The sequence below is a fragment of the Erythrolamprus reginae genome, chromosome 8, assembly GCF_031021105.1.
Source record: "Erythrolamprus reginae isolate rEryReg1 chromosome 8, rEryReg1.hap1, whole genome shotgun sequence".
Lineage (NCBI taxonomy): Eukaryota > Metazoa > Chordata > Lepidosauria > Squamata > Dipsadidae > Erythrolamprus > Erythrolamprus reginae.
Window position 1 is genome coordinate 48,140,001 of NC_091957.1, and position 21,978 is coordinate 48,161,978.

The window sequence follows — 21,978 nt, forward strand, 5'->3', positions numbered from 1 at the left end:
AGCTGGGAAATTCTGGGAATTGAAGTCCGTATATCTTTAGGTTGAGCAGCACCGATCTAGCTAGATTGCTTTGTGCTCACAATACCTATTATATTCATTTTATAGAAGAGGGCTAGTTTAGGAAATAACAGAGACATAACAAATAGAAGAGGGCTGTCTTAGAAGTAAATAATTTGAACAGAGGAGGTATCTGCAGAGAATCAGATGGACTTAAGTCAACTTTGAGTTCTCTTTCATAATTGTACTCCTCTGTCTGTTCTACAGAACTTGAGTTATGCCATGCAGTATAATAAAGTCGGGAGTTGAAAGACAGCGAACAAATGCACGCACCCCTACAGAGACGGGCCAGAAACTAACTAAAGTACTTTTCTTTCTGAAGACAGTTTGTGATTAAAATTCACGCTGCGAGGATTTTATTTAGTTTTGCTTTTATTTCTGGCGACAATAACAGACCAAACAGTTGACATGCCACTGGAATTAGAAGGTCAGTCCCAGAACGGAGTTCCTATTTCAAGTGTTGCTGGCTCTTTAGGTATTTAAGTTATTCAAATCAGCAGGCTCTTCAGACATGAACAACGCCTTCCGAAGCAAAGAGAGAGACGAGCTTCATTATCAAATATTATTCCAAGTAAATAAAGCCAACAGGTGTTCTTCTAAATCCTGGGGTGCATCTCTTGCTTTTTCAAATTCAATTATTGTTTTGGGCTCTCTTTTTTTTTTTGGCAATACTTCTCGACCATTAATTTTATTTTTTTAACAGCTCAAAGGGGGGGGGAAAGAAGTTCAAAAAAGGCTTTACAAAAGAGGAAACAGTTTTGTCCTTACACAAAGATGAGCGAGCGCGAGAGGGAGAACCAGAGAGAGCCTCCTGTGGATTAGGTCCGTTAAGAAATCTGATTATTCCCACCGCATTTTTCATTAGTCACCCGCCAGTAAAAATATGTACTCGCGTTGTCTCTGTTTGAATGTCTATGTCAGGCCGAAGCCATCGTTTGAGTTAGAGATTTTGGCCTTCCACAAATAGTGTAGTAACGTGGGAATTGGGAGGGGAGGTTGCATGATGGGGGGAAACCTACTAGTCCTAACAAATCCCTTTCTTGAAACTGCAAGGTCATCTTTTGTCCATCACCAGCTGGAAGTAGGAAGAGGTTCGTGGAGGTGCAGATGCCGGACTGGTCCACGTAATAAACTTGTGGGTGTGGGGATGATGGATGAACCATAACTTGGGTGGGGTACTGTAGGATCGTCAGTACCGGGATGACTACAGTACGTGCCAATGTATCTCTGTTAATAAATTGGAACTTGGAAAGAAATCATAGGAGTCTTCAGAGAGGGGCGGCATACAAATCTAATAAATTATTATTATTGTTGTTGTTGTTGTTGTTGTGGTTGGCTATGGCCCAGCTCCTGCTCCAAGGAATGTGGAGATGGATGCAGGGGAAACATCAACATGTCATAGACCTGTTTTATAGCCGACAGAGTCAGGTAGTGCAGTTTCCTCGGACGAAGAAGATGGTGGGGGTAACTTTAAAGAGTGGGGCTTGGCACACATCCCAGGAAGCCAATCTCCATTATCTTCGGTCGATTTGGATGAGGAAGTGTTAGACCCACGCATACGCAGAATTATGCATCGAAGAGACCAATTGAGGAAATATTACAAGAGATAAGAGAGGCCACCTGTGTTTGGGTGGGGCTCCAGTAATTAGAGCTGCTGATATAAATAGCAGCATGCTGGCTTGGCCGTTGTGGAAGATTATCTGATCGTTGTTCTTCAGGACCGTGCCTTGCTGTTTCTGGACTTTGATTTTTCACGACTTTGAAACCAACGCAGAGCAAAGTGTGTGTGTTTCACTTCGTGGAAGAAGGAGGGCTGTGACGTTCCTTCACAGCTGCTAGCTAAGTACTTAAGGACTGATTAAGGGGATTGTACAGACTACCAGGTTGTTTTGGGACAAGTGCTCTTTGCAATACAAAAAGGGTGCTTTGTTTCTTTTGAATTTTTGTGATAAAGAACATTGTTTTTGAACTTTCAAGTGTTTGTGTGTGTCTGAAATTTGTACCCTTGAATTTTTGGGAGACTCATACCATAGAGCCCGGCAGAACAATTATTATTATTATTATTATTATTATTATTATTATTATTATTATCTGATTTATTTTTTTGATGTTAACGGGAACCTTGACATTCTGTTTTTATCCATCGGAGGCAGTGAAGGCCTGCTACCAGAATGGTAAGGTTATCCGTTCCGGTAGCGATTTTGGGGATGCATGTGCAGCTGCATGCCCCCAACGCACACCCCTGTGTGAGATTTTGATTCTGCGCATGCGCAGCAAGCGAAATCTTGTGTGAAGATGCTCGTTGATTTTCGATGGTTTTTTGCTTCTGTGCATACGAGGAAGCAAACATAAAGGCGAAAATCTACGGAATCTTGCTCGCGCGAATGTCTTCACACAAGAGTTCACTTAAAGCAAAAATCTTGCAACGACCGGCATACGTGTGCTGATGGGCACGCACACACCCGTGATGGCATTTGAGGGCACAGCGGTAGCACCGAAGAAGGCAGGCCTTCCTTGATTGGAGGGGATATGGTCACTTCTGCACAAAAGAGGCTATACTTCCTGAGAATGCTCGGGAAGATAAATTTATCTCAGCATCTGCTATTGTTCTACTATCGCAGCACTATTGAGAGTGTCCTGGCATACGGCATACTAGCTTGGTATGGGAGCAGCTCTGTAGCGAACAAAAAAGCTCTACAGAGAACTATTAAAACTGCCCAGAAAATCATTGGGCTCCAGCTACCCGCCCTGGATGACATCTTCACATCTCGCTGTTCTAGGAAGGTGCATACCATTCTCAAAGACTCTTCTCATCCTGCTTACAATCTCTTTGAACTGTTGCCTTCTGGCAGAAGATGCAAAACAATTAGAACTCGGACCACACGTTTCCTGAATAGTTTTTATCCCAGAGCTATACTCGCACTTAACAACGAACTAAAGGGTCACCATCAGTGAACTGTTGGACAATATTTCTCGGTCTGTCATGTAGATGGTTGAGTGGTTCAGGGTGGGGAATTTTGTAGTGGGTGGGACATTTTATTCTATTTTTATTCTATTTTTTATTCTATTATTAAATTTACCTATTCTGTTTTTATGTATGGTGGGACTGGTCTCTGGTTGTCACACGACTTTCGTTGCCAATGACAATTCGTTGCTTTGACAATGACAATAAATTTATTATTACAGTGTTGCCTCGATTTTCGCGGGTTCGAACTTCGCTAAAAGTCTATACCACGGTTTCCCAAATATATTAATTAAAAAATACTTTGCGGGTTTTTTCCCTATACCACAGGTTTTCCTGCCCGATGACGTCATATGTCATCGTCAAACTTTTGTCTGCCTTTAATAAATATTTTTTTAATAAACTTTAATAAATAAACGTGGTGAGTAATAATCTAAATGGTTCCTAAGGGAATGGGAAATTGCAATTTAGGGGCTTAAAGTCTTAAGGGAAGGCTTGTGATACTGTTCATAGCCAAAAATTGTGTATTTACTTCCGCATCTCTACTTCGCGGAAATTCGACTTTCGCAGGCAGTCTCGGAACGCATCCCCCACGGAAATTGAGGGAACACTGTATTATTATTACTCCATTTCTAAAAGTGCTCTCTCCCCTCACCCCCACCCGCCCTTCATGGAAAGCAAGCTCCCCCCCCCTCCAAAACTGGGCCATGTGCCTCTAAGGAGAAAATAGTACATTATCATTCTCACCTTTTTCCTCTCTTTCCCTCTCTCTGTCTTCTCATCGGCCTCTCTGAGCCCTGTTATGCCCAGAAGTGCTTCCACTCAAGCTGGACCATCGCATCGATTATCTCAGCAGTCTGCTTTCTAAATATGACTGGCAATGAATGACAACAGGCGAAGGGGATTTCACACAGGGTCGTCGATAATGTAATGTTTTCGAAGAGACACGGCGAGATGAATGAGTCTGGTAATTTGGCCAAGCTCTTCCGCCTCGTAGACGCACTGTGTCACCGGAGCAGGGTGGTAGTGGGCTTTTGTTTTGCTTCTTAATAGAGGTTATACCTTTTTGGAGTCAAAGTCACAAAAGGAAAAAAAAAGGTGGGGGGAGGATGGTATTGAGAACCGTTTTAGCTACATGGCCACGTCCTTCTGACCCCGTCTTTGGATTGCTTTGGCCTCGCAGGAAACTCAGTCAAAGAGAAACACGTTTTGCCGTCTCGAGTTAAAATTCTTTTTTCTTGCACCATTGGAAAATTCATTTGTTTCCTGTTGCCAGAATTTAGTTCAAAGAAAAATTTTACTTTCTCTTGTTTTTGTTTTTTTTAAATTGCCTATCAACTTTTTGGTCTTTGATGAAAGCCTTCTTTGACCCAACTATGCTTTGACCCAACTCTCCAAGTATATGGATTTATTTCTGCTTCTTATTTGATGGCCAGCTTGTTTAATACAGGTAGACCTCCATTCAAGAATAGAATATACAGTGTTCCCTCGATTTTCGCGGGTTCAAACTTTGCGAATAGCCTATACCACGGTTTTTCAAAAAATATTAATTAAAAAATACTTCACGGGTTTTTTTCTATACCACCGTTTTTCCCGCCCAATGAGTCATACATCATCGCCAAACTAATATTTTTTGCAAATAAATAACAAAAAAAATTATTGTTAATTAATTATGTTTATAAATATCAGGATCACTAAGCGTCTTATTCAATGGTGAGTACCAGTAATAATGGTGAGTAAATGGTTGTTAACGGAATGGGAAATGGGAAATTAGGGGTTTAAAGTGTTAAGGGAAGGCTTGTGATACTGTCCATAGCCAAAAATGGTGTATTTACTTCCGCATCTCTACTTCGTGGAAATTCGACTTTCGCGGGCGGTCTTGGAATGCATCCCCCGCAAAACTCGAGGGAACACTGTAATTCTTTATTGGCCAAGTGTGATTGGACACACAAGTAATTTCACTTTGGTGCAAAAGCTCTCAATAGTGCTCTTATGCGCACCCCTTACAGACCTCTTAGAAAAGGGGAGAGGTCAACAGTATTAAGCCTCACCAAGCTTTAGAGACTTTCTAGGAGTCTGGGGAGGTGAAAACGGCCTTTGCCACCGCACCTGAGGTCCTCCAGAGGCAGCAAACATTCTGTTTGCCAACTTCCGGTTGAACTGGAAGTTCAATTTTTTTTTTCTCCCCCCAGGTTTCTGAACCTTTCTAGGAGCCTGGCGAGGGCAACAACGGCCTCCACCCCAGTGGCTCTCCTCCGCAGGCCAGAAATGGCCTATTTCCCAACTTGGCAAACGGACCATTTTTGGCCTCCGAAGGGCCTCCGAGGGAGATGGGGAAGGCCGTTTTCACCCTCCCCAGGCTCCTAGAAAGGCTATGGAGCCTGGGGAGAGTGAAAAAGGAGCGTGCCATTGTGTGCCTGGAGCGGGGGGGGGGGGTTGTGTATCATGCAAGTATGCGCATGGAATTGTGGGTGTCGGCTCGCATGCACAAGCTCTCCCACGCCCCCCCCCCTTTTTGGCACGTGAACAAAAAATGATTTGCCATCACTGCACTATACACACCTCATACTTTAAAAAATATATATATTAAAGGGGGGACACTTATTAATTTTTTTTTAACTTACATGTAGATCAGCTCAAAATTGGTTTCCTATCTGGAAAATAAAGCCACTGTCTTTCATCCCCAGGTTCCTATTTTACATAAACTGGTCTCCGGAAACAGAATTATTTATTTTAGACTATTTATATGGTAACAATGTGGAAATAAATGTCTCTTTCAGGCCATGTCTCTCAGCATTTCAAGGCAGAACATTTTATGTGTGGTCCCTGGATGATGAGCCCAAAGACTTTTGAGAGAATAAATTACAGAATGCGGCAGTGTAAGTAGAATTTGCCAGCGATTTCAGAAAGTCTGAAACATATTCCAAAAAGCTCAGGTGTTAATTCCAATTCTGTTTCATGCTATGCCTTGAAATACAGAATCCGTTGACCCTGGAAAGAAAGATTGAACTACTTGTTCTACAGAATTAATTCCAACCGTATAGGTAGTAATTTCTTTCCATGGCCAGGGCTTAAAATACAATAGTTTAATGGATTTCCTTTATAGATGAACTCTTTTTCACCTGATTTCTTTCTTTCTTTCTTTAAAAAAATGCACCTTCCTTTTTTGCACATAAGTCACAATGTTATAACACTGAAAACAGAACCAGGTATATTATAGCTAAGCACTTTGACCAGAACTAACTATACCCCAATTACTTCGAACCCCCCACAATACAATTGCATCAATTTTCATAATTTTATCTTTTGTCAATAAGCTGACAAATACTTTTCACTGTTTCAAAAGATTTTCTCAATTATCATATTCATAGATGCTCAATATGTAGGGGTCGCAGGAAAGACAGTGGGTCAATAATGGCCTGAAAAGAGAATTTAATGACCTCTCACTCTCTCTCCTCTTAAATGTCCTGCATGCATCATCCTCGTTTGTGAGAAATTAATAGAGGTCGGGAGGGAAAAGAGAGATGTAACTCTCAGTATAGTCCCCTCCTTCCCTCTCTACTCTGCCAGTTGCTATGACAGGAGAGGATAAATGTTCCCACGGGCTGGCAACTGGTTAAAAAGATAAGAAAGGAAGAAAATAGGAAAGTTGAGACTCTAGAATGAGTGCAGAGAAGAGCAGCAAAGACTGGAGGGGACTGGAGGCTAAAACGTATGAAGAATGGTGGCTGGAAAACTGGGTTATGTCTAGTTTAATGAAAAGAAGGATCAGGGGTGATGTGATAGCAGTGTTCCAATAGCTCAGGGGCTGCCACAAAGGAGAGGGACTCGAACTATTCTCCAAAGCACCTGAGGGTAGGACGAGAAGTGGAAGAAGAACAAGAAGACAACGAGGAGGAGGAGGAAACTAATCAACTTAGCAACTTAGAATTAAGGAGAAATTTCCTGACAGTTAGAAAAACTAATCAGTGGAACAGCTTGCCTCCAGAAATTGTGAATGCTCCAGCATTGGAAGTTTTTAAGAAGATGTTGGATAACCATTAGTCTGAAATGGTATAGTTTCCTGCCTAATAAGGAGCTTGGGATGGATGGATGGGTGGGTGGGTGGGTGGATGGATTATGTATGTATGTATGTATGTATGTATGTATGTATGTATGTATGTATGTATGCATGGATAATAATAATAATAATAATAATAATAATAATAATAATTATTATTATTTATTAGATTTGTATGCCGCCCCTCTCCGAAGACTCGGGGCGGCTCACAACAACGATAAAAACAATATTATACTGGATGGATGGATGGATTGATTGATTGATTGAGTTGAAACTCTAATAAAAGTCCAACGCCCTGCTCAAGCAAGAAATCCTACACCTCCCCAGCCAGATGGCAATCCAATCTCCTCTTGAAAATGTCCAGAGTTGGGGCATTCACCACCTCCGCTGGCAGGCCATTCCACTGGTTGATCACTCTGACCATCAGGAAGTTCTTCCTTATTTCCAGGTTGAATCTCTTATTTGAAGAACTTTGAAGTCCAACCTGAACCCTTCCACCAATTCTGGTCATTTATTCTAAAGTAAGAGAATACACCTCTATTCTGTGTGGTCTCCCTTTGGACCTCTTCATATCTACTCTAGGATGTGGATTTCAATAATGTATTGCGTAAGGAAGAAAACCTGGACAGACATCTTTTGGTTGCCCCAATTGGCATGGCTTCTCTGGCCCCTGAATTTCCTGGTGGTCCAGCCCATTCTCTGGTCTGACAGATCTTTCCACCATTCCTCATAATCTGACGTCCAGATTCCTGGTTTGAAAGATTCCCAAATGCTTCCACTCGGCTGCTAATGTGACACTGAATGCTAATCTACACGGATGCATAGCCTCATCCAGCCAGACAGCTTTTAATGCTCTTTCAGTCTTCAAACTCTTTTGACTTTCCCATTTAGCACAAGCCATAATTTACCACTAGGTCTAAATAAATTGCAGTTCCTGTTCAAACCAAAATTGAAAATCTATTTTAAAACTGTAATCCCAGCAGAGAATGGAGCCTCCAGCTTGTTTCTAATCTTCCAAAATTCTGGCTGCCTGCACTGTTCAAAATGGACTGTTTTTGACCCCCTTCATTGACCATTTAACAATTTGACAAAGGAATTGGAAAGGGTGGCCTGTAACCTCATGCTTCACTTAAAGGGTGAGGCCATAAAGCACATGGGGAAAAGAATGAACATGCATAAATATGCCTCTGAGGCTGGCACCAGCCCTCAATGCAGAAATATCTGAAATTTAGATACAGTGGTACCTCTACTTATGAACTTTATTCATTCCGTGACCAGGTTCTTAAGTAGAAAAGTTTGTAAGAAGAAGCAATTTTTCCCATAGGAATCAATGTCGAATTTGTTCTGCCGGAGTGTTTCAACCACCCGTAATTACAAGGTAATTAATCCAGGAAGACATGCACCACACGATAAAAGGAAAACCCAAAAGTTTTTATAAACAGAAAAACAGAAACAGCTCCCTTTTTAAATGTCAAAGGGATTTTCTGGTACACACAAGGCACAGGTCAAATGCAATCCAATTGCTCACCCAATAACTGGGAAATTGAGTCCAATTCTAAAGTCCAGAGAGTCCACACACAATCTTGAACAGCACAAAAACCACGATCTTGACAAAACAATGAATCAGATAAAGTGGCACAAGGCTAAACCAGCACACTGTTCTTTTTATCTGCAGCACTAATTACAGCAGCCCCACCCAACCACAGGTGGCCTCATTTTCTCTTGTAATAATCCTTCAGTTGTTGTCTCCTATGCATTACTCTACGCATGCGTGGATGTGTCATTAATTCTTGTTCAGAATCCAAGGATGATACAGATGATTGGTCTCCTCCTGGGCTGTCTGCCAAACTCCCCTCTTCCCTGTCACTCAGGCTTCCTTGGTCAGAGGAGGCTTCGTCGGCAGATTCCATCGGGAGCAAAACAGGCCTGCGGCATGTGGATGTTTCCCCCACATCCACCTGCACATTCCTTGGGGCAGGAGCTGGGCCAGAGCTAACCACAACAGAATTAAATAAATAAAAATAAATAAATAAATTATATTACTAAAAAAGACTTTCTTACCATGTCCTTCATTCTATACTCTTCGGTTAAAATCACACTGTTTGTGGCCCAAACTGCTAACTCTGAAAAAAAACAAGGTTTGTGTTGTCGAGTATGCTGTTGGACCGAGCGTAATTGGCACTGGCTGAATTTGTATGTGTGGGAGCTATTTTGGAAGGCTTGGCGAACAATAAAGCAACAGGCAGGTTGCAGAAATATTTATCAGCCTTAAGCAGCCTTAATGGGACTCTCTTTACTTGTCCCATGAATAAACAACAGGCCGACTTGCAAGGAAAGTCTTGCGGTTGAAAGAAATTGCGTACAAGTTCATTTGAAAAGAAGACATCTGTGCCAGGCTGCAAACTGCATTATTAATGCTACCATGAGACAACAGCAAACAAACAAACAGGCCAAAAAAATGTGTCAGGGTTGTAGAAGCTGGATTTTGTCAACTTGCACAAGCAGGTTAGTGCCTGTAGTAACAACAGTGGATGAACCACCGTACTAGAAAATTCCACCGTGGACTTTCCTTCTGTTATTAGTACTTTGGGAAGACCCCAATCCCAGAAGAATGCAATATTTTGAGGAACATTAAAAAAAGGCAGAATGTTATTCAGTGGTACCTCTACCTAAGAAGGCCTCAACTTGCAAACTTTTCTAGATAAGCACCGGGGGTTCAAGATTTTTTTGCCTCTTCTCAAGAACTATTTTCTACTTACGAACCCGAGCCTCCAAAACTGTAACTGGAAAAGGCAGGGCGAAGCGTCTGTGGGGCCTCTCTAGGAATCTCCTGGGAGGAAACATAGCTGGAAAAGGTGGGGAGAAGCCTCGGTGGAGCCTCTCTAGGAATCTCCTGGGAGGAAACAGGACCAGAAAAGGTGGGGAGGAGCCTCTGTGGGGCCTCTCTAGGAATCTCCTGTGAGGAAACAGGACCAGAAAAGGTGGGGAGAATCCTCTGTGGGGCCTCTCTAGGAATCTCCTGGGAGGAAACAGGACCAGAAAAAGGTGGGGAGAATCCTCTGTGGGGCCTCTCTAGGAATCTCATGGGAGGAAACAGGACCAGAAAAAGGTGGGGAGAATCCTATGTGGGGCCTCTCTAGGAATCTCCTCGGAGGAAACAGGACCAGAAAAAGGTGGGGAGAATCCTCTGTGGGGCCTCTCTAGGAATCTGGGAGGAAACAGGGCCTCCACCCACCCTGTGGTTTCCCAATCACACAAATTATTTGCTTTTACATTGATTCCTATGGGGAAAATTGCTTCTTCTTACAAACTTTTCTACTTAAGAATCTGGTCACAGAACGAATTAAGTTTGTAAGTAGAGGTACCACTGTATTTTGAGTAATACAATGTTATATTTCCCTAAAGGGAATTTTTTTTTGAAACATTCTCTTAAAGACAGAAACCAGCCCCATTGTCTTGCCCCCAAGTAGAAACTGAGGAGACCAGCTTTTTAAAATAACCAGGTTATTTTTGTTTCCAAAGAAATGTGACATAAATCATCATTATTTGCCTTTCAGGCAGGGGTGAAAACCTGCTTACGACTGGTTCTTCTGCCCCCACTAATTGAAGGATTTTATGTGGCTATCACTGTAGAATTGATGTCTTTGGGCTGAGTGTCGTGTGACATTACTGCTAGTGGCTATCTTTTCATTCCATTCTGTTTATATGTCTGGCTTCAACTTTCATGCTTTTTAGGAATTGTCCTAAAATACAGAAGGAGCAAGAGAGATAAGTGAAATATAGCTGCTGTCTGTGGCCACAATTTTAAGAGAAGGGGAGAAAAAAAAAGAGCCAAGTCTCGCCTTCTTAATCATCTAAAAATCTCTTCTTGGTTCACATTCATTTTCCCAACTCAGAGATAAGTGCTTTGGCAGGATCTCTATAAATAGAAAGTCAGAAAAGGCAAACAGAAGGAAATAAAATAAAATAAAAAAAGCTAACACAGCTTAGAGTAGGTCAAAACCCACGAGCAAACAATCTGTACAAGCACATCACTGTCTGCCATATGTTAAAAGATAAATGTTTCAGAGACTGTTTTAAGAGTACAGGTGCAACGTGCAAATGCTTGGCCTTAATATCAATTGACAAGGTCTTTCCGTTATACCCCCAGGACCCTTGCTACAGCTGCTTTATTTGATCCACGTGGAATAAAACATTGCCCATGGTTCCCCTAACATACATTCCACCGGTTTTTAATTTGTTTGCTGGTCCTTCCTGATGTTCCTTTCCTTGTCATAATCTAGAAACAGGATTATGATTTTAAACTCTGTTAGTTTGTTTACTTCCAGGGTGATCTCTCTTCACTATGTCATTTGTCTATTAGGATAGTTCTACTTCCCCCTTTTGATACAGTAGTTTACTCTTCAATGAAAAATATATCTTCAGTCTTCTATTTACATAAACTTTACATCAGCTATATTCAGCTTACTTGCAAGCAGATATTCAACCAATCCAGGTTATAAGTAGATATCAAACCAATCCAGGGTTCTTCGTATCACTATCTCAGTTCTACTCAATATCTAACTCAAGCTCAGACTGTTCCAGCCAGCAATCACCATCAACACCAAATGACCAACGCAACCAACAACCAACAAGGGACTGGTGAGGTTGATCTGCATATTATAATAGTCTGGCCCAGGGGTAGGCAAAGTTGACTCTTCTATGACATGTGGACTTCAACTGCCAGAATTCCTGAGCTAGCGTGATTGGCTCAGGAATTCTGGGAATTGAAGTCCACAAGTCATAGAAGAGCCAACTTTGCCTACCTCTGCTCTGGCCTAATCACATTATAGTTCACACCCAATGACTCAACATTAGCATGCTTTACATTCTACATTATCTTATATGTGTTCTGCCGGCGTGTCTCAACCGCCTGTAATTACAGAGTAATTAGTCCAGGAAGACACACACCACACGATAAAAGGAAAACCCAGAAACAGCTCCCTTTTTAAATGTCAAAGGGATTTTCTGGTACACACAAGGCACAGGTTAAATGCAATCCAATTGCTCAACCAATAACTGGGAAATTGAGTCCAATTCTAAAGTCCAGAGAGTCCACACACAATCTTGAACAGCATACAAACCAAGATCTTGACAAAACAATGAATCAGATAAACTGCCATGAGGCTAAAACACCAGGTTGCACTTTTATCTGTAGCACTAATTACAGCAGCCCCACCCAACCACAGGTGGCCTCATTTTCTCTTGTAATAATCCTTCAGTTGTTGTCTCCTATGCATCACTCTACGCATGCGTGGATGTGTCATTAATTCTTGTTCAGAATCCAAGCATGATACAGATGATTGATCTCCTCCTGGGCTGTCTGCCAAACTCCCCTCTTCCCTGTCACTCACGCTTCCTTGGTCAGAGGAGGCTTCGTCGGCAGATTCCATCGGGAGCAAAACAGGCCTGCGGCATGTGGATGTTTCCCCCACATCCACCTGCACATTCCTTCGGGCAGGAGCTGGGCCAGAGCTAACCACAACAATATGATAATACATTCTTACATTTCACCTTATATGGTACTACAATGAAATATCACCCAGGATTGCTAAACCTAACAGATGTCAGGGTCCCAAAACAACAAAGACGGAGAATTCCTTCTAAGCATTTACTGTTCCTCACTTATAGACATGAAATCTTTCCAGACTAAAGCAATGACTTGCATCATTAAAGGTGTACACTGAGAACTTCTAGGGAGGAGCTATCTCAACCCTGTATCAGTGAAAACCTTGTGAGCTTCTATGCAAAGATTAAGCCATATCCCAGATAGATATTATAAGTGTAAAACTAACCAGCAATCACCAATTTTCTTCAGAAATTGAATGGAGACATAGTCTGCTTTCTCAGAATGCCAATATATTTTTTTTACTCCAGATCGTGCAGAATGCATCTGTGAGAGCAATCATGGGCTTCCCTAAGTATGCCCACGTTACACCAACACTCCGCAGTCTGCATTGGTTGCCAATTGGTTTCCGGTGACAATTCAAAGTGTTGGTTATGACCTATAAAGCCCTTCATGGCATCGGACCAGAATACCTCCGGGATCGCCTTCTGCCGCACGAATCCCAGCGACCAGTTAGGTCTCACAGAGTTGGCCTTCTCTGGGTCTCGTCGACTAAACAATGCCATTTGGCGGGACCCAGGGGAAGAGCCTTCTCTGTGGCGGCCCCGGACCTCTGGAACCAACTCCCCCCAGATATCAGAGTTGCCCCCACCCTCCTTGCCTTTCATAAGCTCCTTAAAAACCACCTCTGTCGTCAGGCATGGGGGAATTGAGATATTCCCTTCCCCCTAGGTTTATAAAAAAAAATATGCATGGTATGTCTGTATGTATGATTGGTTTCTTAAATTGGGGTTCCTTTTTAAATTAACCTAAATATTAGATTTGTTTATATTGTTTTGTTACTGTTGTTAGCCACCCCGAGTCTGCGGAGAGGGGCAGCATACAAATTTGATTAATAAATAATAAATAAAAATAAATAAACTCTGAGCATGGGGGGATTGAGACACCTCCCCCGGGCCTATAGAGTTTATGCATGGTATGTTTGTGGGTATGTTTGCTTATAATAAGGAGTTTTTAGTGATTTTTAAATTATTAGATTTGATGTACATTGTTTTATTGTTGTTGTGAGCCGCCCCGAGTCTGCGGAGAGGGGCGGCATACAAATCTAATGAATAATAATAATAATAATAATAATAATAATAATAATAATAATAGTAATACTGTAATAATAATAATGACACCTTCTTGCAAGGTTCTCAAATTCTACCTATCACCGGCCTTTGAAACAGGTCTCCTTATCTGCATATTTCTCCTGCGATTCTACAAAGACCTTTAAAGTCATTGTGTGTTCTTCTTTGGGCTTGCAATGCAGACATGCTGTTCATTTTCCCAACTCTCTATTTTTTTTTTAAAGGAGTATCTCCATATTCTCATATTATAAGTATAAGATGTTTCCAATTTCCTTTATTGTGCCATTTGTTATGCTGAGTACGACTGGATCTGGTTATTAATTTCCTCGCTAAATCAAATCCTGGCTGTTTGGAATTTCAATTTCACAAGTCTTTAATGATTTGGACCATATCTGGACCTTATATTTTTTCCTTCCATGCTCGCGAAGGATTAGCAATGAGCATGGGCATGCCAGGATACAAATTACATGTGTATAGTGACCACAACAATATCTGACATTCAATTAAGCTTTTTTTTAAAATAAAGCAATTTATTCAAAGTTCATACCCCAGGAGCTTGGGAAATAGTAGTTAGAAGACACTATTCATGAAATTAGCCTGATGCGCCTTCTGCCGCACGAATCTCAGCGGCCGATAAGGTCCCACAGAGTTGGCCTTCTCCGGGTCCCGTCAACCAAACAATGTTGTTTGGCAGGCCCCAGGGGAAGAGCCTTCTCTGTGGCGGCCCCGGCCCTCTGGAATCAACTCCCCCAGGAGATTAATATAGCCCTCACCCTCCTTGTCTTTCGCAAGTTACTCAAGACCCACCTATATCGCCAGGCATGGGGGAACTAAGACATCTCCCCCAGGCTTTTTTATATTTTATGTTTGGTATGTATGTGCTGTATGGTTTTAATTGTTGGGGGTTTTATATATTTTTTTATTATTAGATTTGTCCCATTGCTATACTGTTTTTACTACTGTTGTGAGCCGCCCCGAGTCTTCGGAGAGGGGCGGCATACAAATCTAATTAATAATAATAATAATAATAATAATAATAATAATAATAATAATAATATTTATTTATTTATTTATTTATTTATTTATTTATTTATTTATTTATTTATTTATTTATTTATTTATTAAGTTATTTATTTATTAGATTTGTATGCCGCCCCTCTCCGTAGACTCGGGGCGGCTCACACCATATAATAAAACAATTCACAACAAATCTAATAAATTTTTAAAAAAAAACCCATTATTAAACCAGACATACACAGAGACATACCATACATAAATTGTATAGGCCCGGGGGAGGGAGGAATGCCTCAATTTCCCCATGCCTGACGGCAGAGGTGAGTTTTAAGGAGTTTACGGAAGGCAAGGAGGGTGGGGGCAGTTTTAATCTGCGGGGGGAGCTGGTTCCAGAGAGTCGGGGCCACCACAGAGAAGGCTCTGAGACAGCCAGCATGTATTGGTCTGAATTAAAGAACCACCGCCTTAATCTGAGACTCATCCTATTCTCCATAATACACAGTTCCCAATGGTTAAAGGAACACCTGTAATCCTGCTTGCCTGTTTGTCTATAATGAGTAGGGCTTGATTGTTATGGTCTATCATTGTGGTGGTGCAGTGGTTAGAATGCAGTACTGCAGGCTAACTCACAGCTAACTCCAGAAGTTCGATCCTGACTGGCTCAAGGTTGACTGTGACTTCCATCCTTACAAGGTTGGAACAATGAGGAACCAGTTTTTTGGGGGGCAATGTGCTGATTCTGTAAACTGCTTAGAGAGGGCTGTGAAGCAATATATAAGCCTAAGTGTTATTTTAGGAGCCCTGGTGCTGCAGTGGTTAAAGTGCTGTATTGCAGGCAAACTCTGCCCACAGCCTGGAGTTCGATTCTGATGAAATCAAGGTTGATTCAGCCTTCCATCCTTTCAAGGTTGGTAAAATGAGGACTCAGATTGCTGGGGACAATATATTGACTCTGTAAACCACTTAGAGAGGCCTGTAAAGCATTGTGAAGCGGTATATAAGTGCTAAATACTATTGCTACTTTCACATCTGTTCTTTGTATTTATGCCTAGCTCTGGTACTTCAATGCTTCATGTGAATATTTCTACTTGCATTCAGACTGTTGGTGCATTACAAGGCAAAGAACTATCCTATTCATATCTGCCTTGGGCTTCCTATAGATCTCCAACTGGACACTATGGGGAAAAAAATCCAAAAATTAGAAAATTGCTCTGATGCAGCGGATAACCATAACAGTATAGAAAAAGGGAAAGGACTCACTGAAGATTTTACTCCACTAGTCATTGCTATAGGGAATCATCTCTGTTTCAAGGCTGTTGAGCCACGTAGCACTGTTATCTTCCCTCCAAAGTGGTACCTATTTATCTACTTGCATTTGCTTGTTTTCAAACTGGTTAAGTTGGCAAGAGCTGGGGTGACAACGGGAGCTCACCCCATTCCGTGGATTTCTGGTCTCAAACCTGAACTGCCAGCTTTTCAGCCAACAAGTCCAGCATCTTAACTATCGAGCCATTATATCACCCCAATCATAGTTCCCTCTAAGCTGAGCAGTGAGCAATCGCTCACTTAAAAATCATCATCAACTCAGAGTTTTCCAAACCTGCCCAGAAGCCGAGAGGGAAAGAGTGAGAGGGAAGGAGAGAGAGAGAAAGAGAGGAAGAGAGAGAAACAGATAGAAAAAAGAGAGGAAGGAAAAGAGAAAGAAAAAGAATGGGAGTAAGGAAGAGAGAAAGAAAATCAAAATCTAGTTTGAAACTAGCTCAACTATTTAAGTGGCATTTTGATATTGATAGAGTTGCCCTATTATGAGCTCACTGTTATAGACACACAGTACAGTATTTTATTTTGAAATTCTCTGAGGCAAAACAGTGGGTTTTTTATTTGTTTGTTTGTTTGTTTATTTGTTTGTTTGTTTATTATTTCTGTGCCGCCCAGTCCCGAAGGGACTGCCGCTCAGACACTATACTTTTCCGCCCACCCCCCAAAAAAAAATTAGAGGGAACACTGACTCCAATCATAACAGCCAGGGTGTCAAATATTACTGGGAAAGAAAAAAAAAGGACAATACAATATTTGTCCTTCAATTACTATCTTGAAAAGAAGAAAACTAGGCATCTTTTGTTTCCCGAATACTGCAAGCCATTTCTGTTGCAAGGATAGAAGGTGTTTCATTTAGCATTTTAACATATGAATTGCTTGGGAATGTGACACTGCTTTATAATCTGTTTTACGAAGGAGAAAGGTTGCAATATCTGATAATGCGCTATAAATCAGAATAAAGAGCTCCGTGAACTGGATGCAACAATACAATAAGTTTTGATCTCACTACAATTACTGGATATAGGGGAGATATGGATTCGGTTGTATGTAGCCACTAAATTATATTGGGTCAAAGTTATCTTTCTGGTAAGCCTATTTTTCAAGATCCTACTACAGTTTGATGAATTAATTGGGGTACGAGGGAGCGAAGAATTGCTTTCAAACCAGAAAAATAAAATAAAATAAATGCGTTATGTTTTTTTACAGTCCTGATAATCTTCCAAGGAGACTGTCAAGAACAAGGATGCTTACGTTTGCCGTTTAATGTTTGGTAAGACAAAAGTTGCAATTTGAGGCTTGCTAGAGCGTAATGCAATAATTGCGACTGAAAACTAGTGACAACGAAATCCGATGTGTTCATTAGAGCATTTATTAGCTATAAGAAGTCGGCAATACTGGCGACTAGGAAGAATTTACGCACCCGGTAAGCTTATTAAACAAGTTGGGAACGCTAATAGAATAAAAACATACACTTTAGTTTAGCTCATCCATCTTTTAAATACACACAGACACACACCTAAAATGAGCATTTCCACCGCAATCTGGGTTTAATATTGATGCTGCCAATTTCTCCCTTTTCTAAAATGCTAAATACTAATTAGTTCCCAAACACTTTCCTCAAGCATGATGCAAAATGCATCTGGTGAAGCAATTAGAATTAGAGATAAGATTCCGTTGGCTATTTTTCTTCTCTGTTCAAGTATTATTTGGAACCAACTTCGTACTCTCTGAGCATACAAATAAAGCTGTCCGGTTCTGGTTTTTTTTTTAAATTCCCAACCGTCTTACAATAGGAATTATTATTAGCCAAGAGAGATCCGAAACAAAAAAAACAATCCAATTCTAAATAGGGAACCATTCACTGTCCATGTGATATTTATACAACAATTTCACATTATTAATGACTGATTGTTAAGGCCAAAAAGGCTGCTGTGGCATAAGGCAGATGATTCTTTTTTTTCCTAAAATAATCTTCAGAAAAATGCTTTATTTCTGTCAAGCTGTGTTTCTATGCATCTAGCTGTCTTTTTATAGAATAAAAATTTTCTCTGTTTTCTGAAAAAGGAACAAAAGACGAGAAATCCTTTTACAGATGGTGTGTAGATCTTCTACTGCTGTAATTAGAAAGAGGTTGAAGTGATCGAGTGTTACCATATCTCCGGGACCGCCTTCTGCCGCACGAATCCCAGCGACCAGTTAGGTCCCACAGAGTTGGCCTTCTCCGGGTCCCGTCAACTAAATAATGTCGTTTGGCGGGACCCAGGGGAAGAGCCTTCTCTGTGGCGGCCCCGACCCTTTGGAACCAACTCCCCCCAGATATCAGAGTTGCCCCCACCCTCCTAGCCTTTTGTAAGCTCCTTAAAATCCACCTCTGTCGTCAGGCATGGGGGAATTGACACTTTCCCTCCCCCTAGGCTTATAAAATGTATGCATGGTATGCTAGTATGTATGATTGGTTTCTAAATTGTTTTTTTTAAAAAATTAACTTAAATATTAGATTTGTTTACATTGTATTATTATTGCTGTGAGCCGCCCCAAGTCTGCGGAGAGGGGCGGCATACAAATCTGATTAATAAATAATAAATAATAAATGTTGAGGTTCTTTAAGAGAAGAAACAACACTTCAGGAAGCTTCCCTGAACCCTCTGGAGTACAAAAAACAGCACAATGGCAAACCAGAAGTGTGTTTTTTCTGAACTTCCGGTTTGCCCGTTTGGCTAAAGTGACCAGATTATAACCTCGGTAAAGCGGGACACCATTGCTGGTGGGGGGACTTTTTTGGTGTGTGTGAAGAAGCCTGCCGGCTATTTCCGGGGGGAAGAAATAGGAGAAAGTATCTTTACAGCAGAAGCCACCTTGGGAACCCGGAAGTGCAGCGGAAGGAAAGGTCCAAAACAATCCGAAGATAAATAATAATAATAATAATAATAATAATAATAATAATAATAATAATAATAATAATAATAATTATTATTATTACTATTATTATTATTATTATTATTATTATTATTATTATTATTATTATTATTATTATTTATTAGATTTGTATGCCACCCCTCTCCGGAAACTCGGGGTGGCTCACAACAGTAATAAAACAACATATAACAAATCTAATATTTAAAATAACTAAAAACCCTTATTAAAAACCAAACATACAAACAGATATACCATGCATAAATTGTATAGGTCTGGGGGGAATGAATATCTCAGTTCCCCCATGCCTGACGACAGAGGTGGTTTTTAAGGAGCTTATGAAAGGCAAGGAGGGTGGGGGCAATTCTGATCTCTGGGGGGAGCTGATTCCAGAGGGTCAGGGCCGCCACAGAGAAGGCTCTTCCCCTGGGTCCCGCCAAACAACATTGTTTAGTCGACGGGACCCGGACAATGTACTAATCCAATGTTTAAAACACAATTAAAAACCCTTATAATAAAATAATCATACAACCCAATCAAACCATACATAAACCAAGTAGTTAGGGGATGTGTCAATTTCCCCATGCCTGGTGGCACAAGTGAGTTTTCAACAACTTACAAAAGGCAAAGAGGGTGGGGGCAGTTTTGATCTCCAGGGGGAGTTGGCTCCAGGGGGCTGGGGCCGCCACAGAGAGGGCTCTTCCCCTGGGTCCCGCCAGATGACATTGCTTAATCGACGGGACCCGGAGAAGGCCAACTCTGTGGGACCTAATCGGTCACTGGGATTCCTGAGGCAGAAGATGGTCCCAGAGGTATTCTGGTCCGATGCCATTTAAGGCTTTATAGGTCATTACCAACATTTTGAATTGTGACTGGAAAACTGGAGAAACGGGTTAAGGGACGTTTTGAAATCCGTGGGACTGCTCATTGTTTTAAAAAACAACAGCAACCCCAAAGTGCAGCCACTCTCAACTGCCGAAGCAAACGTGGGAAGGTGACTGCGGGAAGAGGGGGACAAAAAAGAGGGATGGGCAATGACGGAAGTCACAGCGGTTACCATAGAAACTCACCAATAGGTGTGTCGACTTCAGCCGCCATTTTGTTCTCCCTGCCATGAGCCCTGAAGGAGTTGGGCCTACAAGTCCCAGAATCCCTTGCTGACGATGCTGAGGGGGCACTTTGGGAAGCATAGATGTTGTGGGGTTGGGATCAGTGTTCCCTCTAATTTTTTTGGGGGGTGGGCGGAAAAGTATAGTGTCTGAGCGGCAGTCCCTTCGGGACTGGGCGGCACAGAAATAATAAATAAACAAACAAACAAACAAACAAATAAAAAACCCACCCTGTTTTGCCTCAGAGAATTTCAAAATAAAATACTGTACTGTGTGTCTATAACAGTGAGCTCATAATAGGGCAACTCTATCAATATCAAAATGCCACTTAAATAGTTGAGCTAGTTTCAAACTAGATTTTGATTTTCTTTCTCTCTTCCTTACTCCCATTCCTTTTCTTTCTCTTTTCCTTCCTCTCTTTTTTCTATCTGTTTCTCTCTCTTCCTCTCTCTCTCCTTCCCTCTCACTCTTTCCCTCTCGGCTTCTGGGCAGGTTTGGAAAACTCTGAGTTGATGATGATTTTTAAGTGAGCGATTGCTCACTGCTCAGCTTAGAGGGAACTATGGTTGGGATGAAGGGACAGTTTATTATAAAGGCACTGAGCTGGTCAGGTAAGATGACCACTCATGCTAGCACCCCCCCACACATTCACCATCACTGACCTAGAGCATTCAAAGAAGACACTTGTGAGTTTACAATATATCCAATTAAATGCAATAGGATGATCCATGATACAAATTAAAGAAAAATACTTAAAAAAAAACAGCTTAATCCTCTTCCCAATGCAAACTAATTAGTAAATAACTGATGGGCCCACATCATGTTTTAATGAAGCAGCTTATGGTTAAAAAGCTGATGGTTCGATCGATGGACGGATAAACAGACAGAAGGTTTGTATAGTTTCATAGGGGAATTGTCACACAAAGCAGTCAAAAGGATGTGGGTTTCCATCCCTCCTACTTTTCTTTACTTCTCAAATTAATAAGACACCTGCCTCTGAAGGGCATGAATTTTCCATGAAAATAATATATTGCAAGCAGGTTTTCTTAATGTGAACAACATATAATTTGAAGTAGAAGATAATGTTTCTCTTGTATTTCTGCTTTAGTTATTACGTATCTTGGTCTATCAAACAAAATATATTAGACAAGTGATTTGGATGTGTGTTGGGTTATTTGAGAACAGGAGAAACATTATAAATAAAACATTTTTTCCCCTGTAATTGTCTATCTAAAATATTTTATTTCCCTGACAGTCTTAACTATTTCCAGAAATCTTTTTCTTAAATGCTCCTGCTCAGTCAAGAAAATAATCTGCCATTACAAAGTACCTCTGGATATGATTCTTTCAAAGTGATATGTAAAACATCGACAAATTCCAGAAATCAACAGAATTTTCCAAAAAACATAAAGTTATACCCTCGATTCTACTTGAGTGACCACGGATTATGATAAAATGACAGAGCATTAGAAAAGAATAAAATTAATAATTAGAAGGGGGGGAGAGAGAGAAAATGCAAGAGAATAGTGTTAAGATGAAACCAGGACTATAATTGAGAGCTTTAAAATTTCCTTTAAAAAAAATGCAGGGCAAAGATGATGATTTGACTGCTAAGAATTGGAATGGCTACAGCTTCAACTAATTAATACTGCCAAAATTAATGCAGCTAAATGATGCTTTGTTTTTATTTAGCAGTCACTTTGTCTTGTTGGTTATATACAGTTCCTTTATTATTGTAATAAGTAATTTAATAAAATAAGCCCTTAAGAACAGGGATGAAATGCTCCCGGTTCGCTCGTGCCTATTGG

General features: G+C 41.0%; 1 protein-coding gene across 1 annotated transcript in view; it reads right to left on the bottom strand.

Annotated features, from left to right (window-relative positions):
* Nucleotides 1–517: 517 nt before the first annotated feature.
* Nucleotides 518–21,978, bottom strand: part of DIAPH2 (diaphanous related formin 2) — a 372,666-nt gene continuing 351,205 nt past the window's right edge. Inside the window, exon 28 of the mRNA XM_070759878.1 lies at nucleotides 518–579. Coding sequence (XP_070615979.1) covers nucleotides 563–579 — 17 coding nt within the window. The 3' untranslated portion in view covers nucleotides 518–562. The remainder of the gene's footprint in view (nucleotides 580–21,978) is intronic.